Source organism: Oreochromis aureus, linkage group 20 (assembly GCF_013358895.1).
Source record: "Oreochromis aureus strain Israel breed Guangdong linkage group 20, ZZ_aureus, whole genome shotgun sequence".
NCBI classification, from domain to species: domain Eukaryota; kingdom Metazoa; phylum Chordata; class Actinopteri; order Cichliformes; family Cichlidae; genus Oreochromis; species Oreochromis aureus.
The window spans coordinates 34814075-34823601 of record NC_052961.1 but is presented as its reverse complement, the minus strand read 5'-3'; the positions used below and the strand labels follow the sequence as shown (position 1 = coordinate 34823601).

At 44.2% G+C, this 9527-nt stretch overlaps 1 protein-coding gene across 1 annotated transcript in view; it reads right to left on the bottom strand.

The window, feature by feature from the left end:
* Positions 1-809: 809 nt before the first annotated feature.
* skia (v-ski avian sarcoma viral oncogene homolog a) overlaps positions 810-9527 on the bottom strand; it is an 88781-nt gene continuing 80063 nt past the window's right edge. Inside the window, exons 3-7 of the mRNA XM_031747931.2 lie at positions 7966-8081; positions 7137-7441; positions 6688-7022; positions 5379-5609; positions 810-3847 (exon numbers count right to left, since the gene is read on the bottom strand). Coding sequence (XP_031603791.1) covers positions 3710-3847; positions 5379-5609; positions 6688-7022; positions 7137-7441; positions 7966-8081 — 1125 coding nt within the window. The 3' untranslated portion in view covers positions 810-3709. The remainder of the gene's footprint in view (positions 3848-5378; positions 5610-6687; positions 7023-7136; positions 7442-7965; positions 8082-9527) is intronic.

Sequence of the window (9527 nt, the reverse complement as noted above, 5' to 3'; positions counted from 1 at the left end):
TTCGTGACAACAGCTGTCTGCAGATCAACAATGGATAATATATCGAGTGCGGGAGAGAGTATGAGCATGCAGCGTTTAAAGCGTGGAAGTACTGACCTTACTTTGAGTTTGATTCCATAAAAAGTGACAAAAACATTAGTGTCCATTGTGCGTGGGAAGAAAACTTCTTTTTACAACGAAAAAAACCCCCTAAACTTCCAAGCAAGCAGCGAGTGCGCTACGACTGTAATGACCGCTGCGGCACACCTGCACCAGGGTAAACCTCCGCCTACCCCAGTCCTGCTTTACAGGTGAAAATAGAGCAACTAGTCTTTGACTTTATTTATTTTCTGCTGTGTTTTACTTGCATCTATTTGAAAGAGTGAGTGTAAACACACAAAATATTTTATTTTATGTGCTGGAATGTGCAGAAAATAGGTTTAAATTTTAAACAAATTTCTTCCAGTCAGAGAATGTTGCATATAATTTAATTTTTGCTTGATGCATAAAGTTAAAAGATTAAAACTAATAAAACAAGTTTTAAAAAGAGACTTTTCCATTTGATTACATTTTGTATGATGAATTATGCAGAAAAAGCAGAATTGGGCTGAAAGATCTATCGCTTTATCACCTATTCAGGTTGTAAATTGTGTTTTTAAAAAGTAACTAACTAAGTAACTAATTAATTACTTTTGAAAATAAGTAATCAGTAAAGTAACGGGATTACTTTTTTGGGGACGTAATCAGTAATTAGTTACTGATTACTTTTTTCAAGTAACTTGACCAACACTGTTGCTAACAAGGCACCAAAAACAGGAAGCGAGGTCATGACAGGTCTGGACAAACAACTTTATTTGTGGTAATGCATCTATACACTGTACATTCAGTCACTGTAGTATATAAGCATAGCTATTTTCAAACATAATCTCATAAAGTCCTTTCCTTTACAATATATCTGTATCGTTAGAGAAGGGAACAGTGGCGCTGGAAGAAAAAGGCATGAAGAATCAAGGAAAGAAAGGAAATGGATGAATAAGCCAAGCCTCTTTTCATACTGTATGTGTGGCATTAATACATGGGAGCGCTCGCCTCTTACATAAAAATATTTCTAGTACTGTATATAGTATTAGCAGCAGCACAGGGCTAAAAAGATACATGAGGATGAAGGGAAAAGAATCAGCACGGTGATATAGTTGGTGTAGCTGTGTGCGACCTGTACTGCAGGTCAGCTGATCCCAAACACACTGCTAAAAAGTCTGGAGTGGTGAAAAAAGTCATTTCATATAAAGACTACAGTAAAAAAAAAAAAAGGATTAAATTCTCTTACACATGAACTGTTTTTCAGTTAAAACACAAAGTTAAAAAAACAAACTCCCCACCAGCTATTGTAAGAAAAGAGTTTTTGAAAAAGGAAACACCATGTACATATATTATTACAATATCGTAAATGAAAAAATATTTACATTTGTAAATTCTTATTCAACTCTTCACACTGGCTAGTATACTAATATGGACTGTTATTGCTGCTTTGGTGCTGTCGTTTAGCAAAATGTTCTTTAGAAAATAAAATGTGTTTTTTTAAACGTCAGGAGGACAAAAAGCCAAATGTCATTATTGTCTCCTTTTTTGTAGAAAACCACAAGCACTGTAAGGCCATTAGCTATTTTGTAAAAACAACTACAAAATGTACCAATTTCAGCTCTGCCAAACCCAGAGTAACAATTTGCCAAAGCAGGTGGCTTGTTTTGCCACAGCGTGCACATAATTGATTTCAAGTACGGGGGGAGGAAAGCAATCGTTGAGAAAAACGCTCAAAGCTTTTTAGGATTGTGAAGTTTGTCTGTTGCGCTGAAAGAGAAACATGAGTAAACTGGTGGATTCTCAGAATACTGACATACAGAGCTGCAGAGCGAGGGCGGGGCTTGATGTGACGCCCCTCCCTCTGACAGCTTCAGCATCACCTGTCCTGCTCTGGAAACCTTTGGCCTCCTTCAGGCACTTTAGGTTTTCCAGCATTGATTAGTTTTTTCTTTGTGTGAAGTTTGATTTTCTCTTAACAACAACATACGGCTTGTTGCTTTTTTTTTTTTTATAACATTTCTAAATAAGACAAATTGCTTGATATTGCATAACACAAAACCCTTACATGTACAGTATCAATGCCCAATAACTGACTATAAGTATGGCAAACGCTGTCAAATTTCATGCATAAAGAAAATTAGTTTTCTATTAAAAATGTGAACAGAACTGTTAGTTTGAAGTATTCTTCTTTAGAAAGTAAAAACTTCAACACAACAGACAAATAATAAAATATTTTCACATTTAAAACAACATCAATAATTAAAGGAAAACTAGCATCAACACAATGTACATTCTGATTGTATTGCATCCACAGTGTGGCGGCTGATTCACAGCCTCCGGCTTCTGAATACAACGTTTGTTCGTGCTCCTGTTGTCAGACTGGAGAGTGTGCTGCTGCCCAACACCGGCTTCCTGCTTATTTACAATACTTGCCTAATGAAAACAGAGCAGCAATATTCTTTTAAAAATGCATATAATCAACAAAATGCTATATGGTAGGAGTCGCGTATAAGACGATGCTTTCAAAGAAAGACTGCTGAAAATAGTGGGAGTACGATGGGGGAGGGGCTGTTTTTACCTCATGACAAAGTGCGATTCATTATTGTAAAGTTTAAAAAAAGAAAGAAAGAAATGTATATTTATATGTACATACTTTAATTTAATTCAAATGAACACTTTGTGGTTACGGACAAGACCAACCACCCAGCCCACTGCGACGGCACAAAAACATCTGGGGTGTGTTACAGACCTCAAATACTCAAAGAAAATGGCGACTTGTCTGTGAGGCTGCTGTATGCAGAGCATCCAATAAAAGAGCTTGTTTAAAAACACGTCACCAGGTGACTGGTAGGGATCAGTTTTGAGGCTTCGAGATGGACAATGTGCCTGTTGAACACAAAGCCAAACCTAATCTTTGATGTTAAAATCATTTGCCATGTTTTAATATCCAATTGTGGTTTGGGGAGTCGCCCCGATGGGCGGCGATGGCTTCCTGACAAACCGACAAACCCTCGCAGCACAGTGGGAAGTCCATTTGTTCATTTTTCACTCCAATAGCACAGAAAAACGCTCTTTGTGTACTCTACATATCGCTATGTAATCTCTTAAATAGCTTATAATGTCTTCAGACTCCTACAGGTTCATCGTGGCAGGAGGCGCTGGTGGAGGCCTTCCCTCCTGGCCATGTCACTGTAACACCTCCCAGCAGGTGCACACGTTGATGTAATATCGTTATCAGTTTATATCACAGTCCTACAGCCTCTCCTTGTGTCCTTGTGAAGGAAAATCCAGGCACAGCCGCACTCAGCACTACAGAGCCGTTCACTGTGCTCCAGTTCTCAGTTCTACGAGTTCAGAAGGTGCAAAAGTCAATGCTTCAGAAAACGCATGCTTCCAGTCATTCTTCTACGGTACCACTAGACCTTTCATGCACAAGGACAACGCTTGTCCATTCTTCTCTGGGTCTCCATTTGAAGTCGTTTTGTGTTCAGTAGCGTGAGGGGCAAGCACAGGAACGGTGGTGTGATGTGGGCGACCTGTGGGACTCGTGGGGTGGCGATCATGGTGGCAAATGGAAAAGGTTCAGCTGTAAGGCTGGCTGCTTGGTTAGTTGTCACCAATGGGAATGTCCTTGGGTGTCCTGTCTAGGTTACTGCTTGATTTGCTGCTGTAGCTCCTTCACCATCCTCTCCAGGTGCTCCCGAGCTTCTCGCTCATGCAGCAAGTCGGCTCGAAGCTGCTCACGGTCGGCCTCGGCATGCTGCAGCTTCATCTGGAGGTCCTCGATCTACAAAACGCAAGGCACAAATCAGCTGGGACTGTACAGCAGAAGAAAGCAGGACAGTCTGGGGTCAAAAGCACTGACCTCACTCCACACAACTCAGACTAACTGGGCTCACACTCGGGGCACGCATACTCAAAAAAACTATAAAAATATACTTTTAAAATGTCATTTTAGGGCTAAAGAATGAACGACATGGAAGTTTCCTACATTTCCTCAAACAGCCACTTGACAGCAGCTCCAAGTGGGAGTCAGTGTTAAAATGAGCTTACAGCCAACCAGTTTGTTCAAACTGTAAGAAGACTAAAAGTGATGAAGAATTAAGGGTGGTGCCGTTTGACACACAGGAGTGTAGCGTCGGTACTCAAAGACACCCAAAGGAGTCCGTTGGTTTGAACCTTGCTTTTCACGAGCAGAGCTCACGTTGCCTCCCTGGAATATTGATCCTATATTCAGGAAGTGAGAAGCTTCTCTGAGCAGGTTACATCCTGTCACCAGGTGCTTGCTCATAGACTACAGTGGAGGTGTATCTTATTGTTTAAGGCACTTTGAGACGAATGCAGTGAACTGGCAATCTCTGAAAGTTGAACTGAAACAACAACAGTGGCCGTCCTCTGTGCTCTTTGAAGCAGACCAACACACACTCAGGCGGTCTACAGCACGATCGCCTCTGCTCTGGACATCAGTGTTCAAAGCTCCTACAGCAGCACACTGTTTATATCAGGCAAGAGTTACTACGTAGGACAGGGGACAGTGGCTTCTGAACTCCTACAATGAATGATGTTTTATATTCTCTGAGATCATCATAGTCATTATTAACTGATGTGTCCACACTTGTATCAAGCTGATGTCTCCAGACTGTTGGGTTTTTGAGTGTTTCTCATTGACAAAGTTCATGATGGCATCCTGTCTTAATGACAGCCTCCCACAGACGACTACAGTCTCTGCAGGGAGGTACACAGACACAGCTGTCTAATCTGTGTTTCCCATGGTGCCTGGGGAACGTCTCGTTTCCTTTTGGAGGGTGAATATCGTACGTCTCAGGGACACACCCGTTTATTTTTGACTGGGGAAAAGGAATCATGGCTTTTTTGTTCTTGGCTTCTCTGCAGGACTTGAGAGTATCTGAGACAGTGAAACATTCACATTGAGGGTACTGTCTAGATTTTCTACCATTGCAACTGATCTCACATCTCACTGTTTCTTACATGGATCACAGAGATATGATATGGTTGCTATACTCAAAGCTAGAGCAGTATTCCTGGGACTTTTTTAAATAACAGATGCTCTACATCAGGGGTGTCCAGCTCCAGGCCTCGAGGGCCGGTGTCCTGCAGGTTTTAGATCTCACCCTGGGTCAGCACACCTGAATCACATGATTAGGTGTGTTACCAGGCCTCTGGAGAACTTCAAGACATTTAGCCATTTGAATCAGCTAACACGTCTAAAAGTTGCAGGACAGCGAGGCCATACAGTTTCTATCCTGATCTTTTGGCTCACAGGGATTACACACAGTATTTAAAAGCTGAATCATCACCTGTGCAGAATACTTTGCACGGAGTCGCCCAGCCTCACAGCCTTTATCACAGACCCTCAGCTGCCGGGCCTGCTCTAGCTCCCGCTTCAGGCGGATCCTTGACTCGTTGGCTTCCTTCATCTTCTTCTCACTCTCAGCTCGCAGACGCTCAATTTCCTTCCTGAGGTTGCGCTTTGCCTCGGTCGCCTCCCGCAGCTTCTCCTTCTTGGCCACCCGCAAGAACTCCAACTCCTTCAAAGTAGAAAACACAACAGCCGGGGGTTAGCAGCCTCTTACCCTCCACGGGGTCAAACAGAGTTACGGCCGGTCCTGGGTCTGTTTAGCGTTCTGTTAAACTGCAAACTGTCCTAATGCAGAATATGTTGCCTTTGAAATGAATGTCTCAAATGTTACAGTCTTTCTGTTTGTCTTCCAAACAGGCACGGTTTGTAATAAAAGGAATGTCTGTAGACATGGATGTGTCAGAGTTTAATCACTGAGAGAAACTCGGAGTGACCACGGAGCTTAAACAACATCTCAAATAAGCACCTTAGGAACGTGACCCACCCGCTGCCTGTGTCGCAGTCCTGTCTCTGAACTGCTCACACTTTAGCACACTTCAGTGTCAGTGTTTACACTAAGCCAGGTCAGCTGACAGAGTCTAGGTTTACTTCCTCTAAATCTCTAAGAGAGTGTCAGTCTGTGCCATGGCAACACGCCCATTGCCTTCTCATGGGAAACGAGCAGCTGGGACTAACTTATCTGTCATCAAGCTTTGTTGGTTCCTACAGCGAGAGCTAAAAGAGTCCATCACAGCCTTCACAGAGACTTGAAATGAAAACAAAGCTTTCAGGATGAACTGAGCTAAACACAGGAGGAAGGAGAGCAGAGGCTCTGCTGCTGTTTAGCTTGTGGGGGACATGGATATGCACTAAGCTCTAATGGAAAGTGAAAGTAGACTGGCGTCTGGCTGCTTTTCTTTCTCTGCATGCATCTTGTGTTGCTCACCCACACTGGCTCTGTTCTGTTCTCGGTCCAAAAATAAAAATGGAAGTCTGGCCTTTCCCTTTGCAGCAACATCCGCTGCCATTGTTATCATTTGCCAACTCATGCAAAGCTTTGTGGGGAACAACACCGACTTCTACTAAAGCTCAGTGAATCTCCTGTGTGTGCACACTCTGTGATAAATCTAAATCTACGGCCCCTGTAGGGTAGTCCACTTCATGTGTTAGTTCCCTCCTCTGCTTCCACTCTTTACCTTGCACTTTGTATTTAATGCAAATATACAAAAGTTAGGATAATATTCGTGTTGCCTTCCAACAAGGATTACCTGCTGAAGGCTTCGTTTCGCCTGCAGGGCCGATCCCAACTTCTCCTCCTGCTTCACCCTCATCTTAACTATTTCGTGCAGAAACTTCTCCTTCGACTCCTTGGAATCCAGCCCGCTGTCCAGCGCCTGCCTCAGGCTCTCCAGCTCTGACTCCAGGCCCGACTCTGAAGAGGTGACAGGGGCTGGTGCTGACACCGATGTGGCTGCGGGTGCCGTGCTTTCGGCTGACATGATAGTGCAGATGGGACCTTGGACACCTGGCGAGCTCAAGTCTTTGGCTGAGCTGCTGGATGAGGTAAAAGATGGCGACGAGAGGGAGGACATGGACGAAGCGGCTGTTGGAAGATGAGAGAGCATGAAATGATCGCCTGACCGGGGCTACATGTATTTAGCCAAACAATGAAACAACCTTTGCACATCTGATTATTGTTAAAGCGTTCTTTGCTTACCTTCGTCGCGGCTCTCCACCTCGATCTCCACCTCGGAGTCCTTGTCATCCTGAGGCAGCGGAGGTTTGCTGGCTGCTGAGGAAGCAGGCCCAGGGATTTCATGTGCTGGGGACTGGAGCTCCTCGGTAGCTCTCCTCTTGCGAGGTCTGGTGTTGGGGTGTGCGCCCTCACCTGGAGGTTCGCTTCCACTTGGGTAGGAAGTGGTGGGTATCGATGGGGACAGAGGCCCTACCTTGCCTAGTGGCAGCGGAGTGAGGGCGACGTTGGGGGCCACTGCATTCTCTAGGCTCTTGTAATTGTAGAAGCTAAAAAGAAACCAGACCAGTCAGCTGCATGACGCGTGTTGTTTTACATACAATAACCTAAATCAAGGTTACATGATGACCAAGACAGAGATCCAATAGTACAGATTGTTATTGTTACACGGTCCAATCTGAACAGCCTCAGCAGCCAAACGCGTTGGGAAACAGTCAAAGCGCCCGCAGCTCTTTCCTCCCACTTCAGGAGAAACTGGGCCAGATCATCTGTGATATTTTGCAGACTGCACTGGCAGCACCGTACCAAGTGGGTGCCCACGGCATGAGTGTGTCAAATGTGTGTGAATGGTAGAGTGTGGGAAGCTGTGGAACAGTCAGACTTGACCCCTGTGACACCAGCCCACCCAGACAAGTGAGAGAGCACTCGTCTGGGTGGGAGCTCCCCATACCCGGCTGAACGAAGCGACTGCCATCCTCATCAGCAACAGCTTCCCTCAGACTGCACATCTGTCACCGGCTTTAAATTAATTCTACTACACCCAGGTTTATTGTAGACTTGGTGCTGTTCTCACCCGTCTCTCAGCAGGGCCAGCGGGTCACTGGAGGGCTCCTTATCACCCGCAGAGATGTGGGGGGACCAGGGTCTGAAAGCTGAGGGCCTCTGCCTGGACTGAATGCAGTTCAGCCCCTGGAGAACAAAAGTCATTCAAGTTAGTGAGGAAATCACACCGAGCCACAGAGTTTAGGGTTAACAAGGACATTCCCATTGGTCACAACTATTAACCATTAAAAAACTACATAAAATGTATTCATTTTTACTATCAGCTCACAGGAAAAGTCAATAAGTGTGTGAATCTTAACATAAGCATCTTTATAACTTGGCCATAAGAACAATACAACTAGAAAGCGAAAATTTCAGAAGAAATTTTATGTGTGCCTATGCCGCTGCTATTCAGTGTAGTTTGCCATTCATACAGCTACAGAGAGCAAAACTCAGAAGAGCACCCATTCTCCACCACGAACTATGGTAAAAACAAACACCGCTCACGCTTCACAGATGACAGCTTACAGTTTTGGGTAAAGATGAAGTGACTTCGTACAGCGCCGATTTGCAGACGCCAGCACACAGGTTCATGAGCAGAAGTCCCATTGTACCACGGCAGATCCGACAATGTTTGCATGAACACGCTTTGAAGCATTACGTTATGGACCACTTTTCACACATGGTTGGTGTACCCAAACAGCCGGCTGTAGCTTTTCAACTCACAGCCCGACACACACCCAAAAACAGCCGAGAGAGCACAGACTACGCCCGAGAGGCGTGATTGCAGGTGCCGCTCAGGTGGGTCCACCTCCCTGCAGCGGCACTGCAGACCACGCCCGCCACACACATCAAACACGTAAAATAAATATTTATGCACTTTTGCATTCACTTTTTGTTTTTGTTATTTTTACACAGTGTTCTGAATGATGAACAATGGTCTACAGCCAATCTTGTGTATTATTATACAAACTTTGGTTGTAAGATTCAGATAACTATTTAATAAAAGCTAAATATTTTATATGAGAGTAAGAAAGAAAAGTATATCTTTGTGTCCACCTTTCTCTGTTAATGCCCTACCTGGCCCCTGGCAAAAGCTTTGCTAGATCCGCCCCTGCACAGTTACCAGCTGTCAGCTACACAAAAAAGGAGCTTGGTGTATATTTGTCTGTCAGAAACAGTTCATAACTTCCTTCAACTCATTCATGTCACCTAAGGGTAAACCCGTTTCTCCATCACCAGTTCAGCTCTGATGATTCAGTAAGGACATCTCCTGATTTCATCTTCATGCTCCAGCAAACATCAGCTGATACTAGAAATTAAAATCAAAAGAATTCTAACAACAGCTGATCAAGCTTAAACGTGCTGCTGTTGTTTAGCGCGATAAACAAACAAGAGAGAAAAGCCGATCATTGATCAGTTTCATGACTGAAGTTTCAACAGGCGAGAGAATGACAGGGGAGGCTGTCATAAAGTTCAACATCGGTAACATCGGTAACTTAGCGCCGCACACAGCTGTATACAAACTCCGTAGTGCTTGCTAGCTAGCACGCAGTACGAGTTATTGTAAGTGATTGAAAAGTCAGCACAACG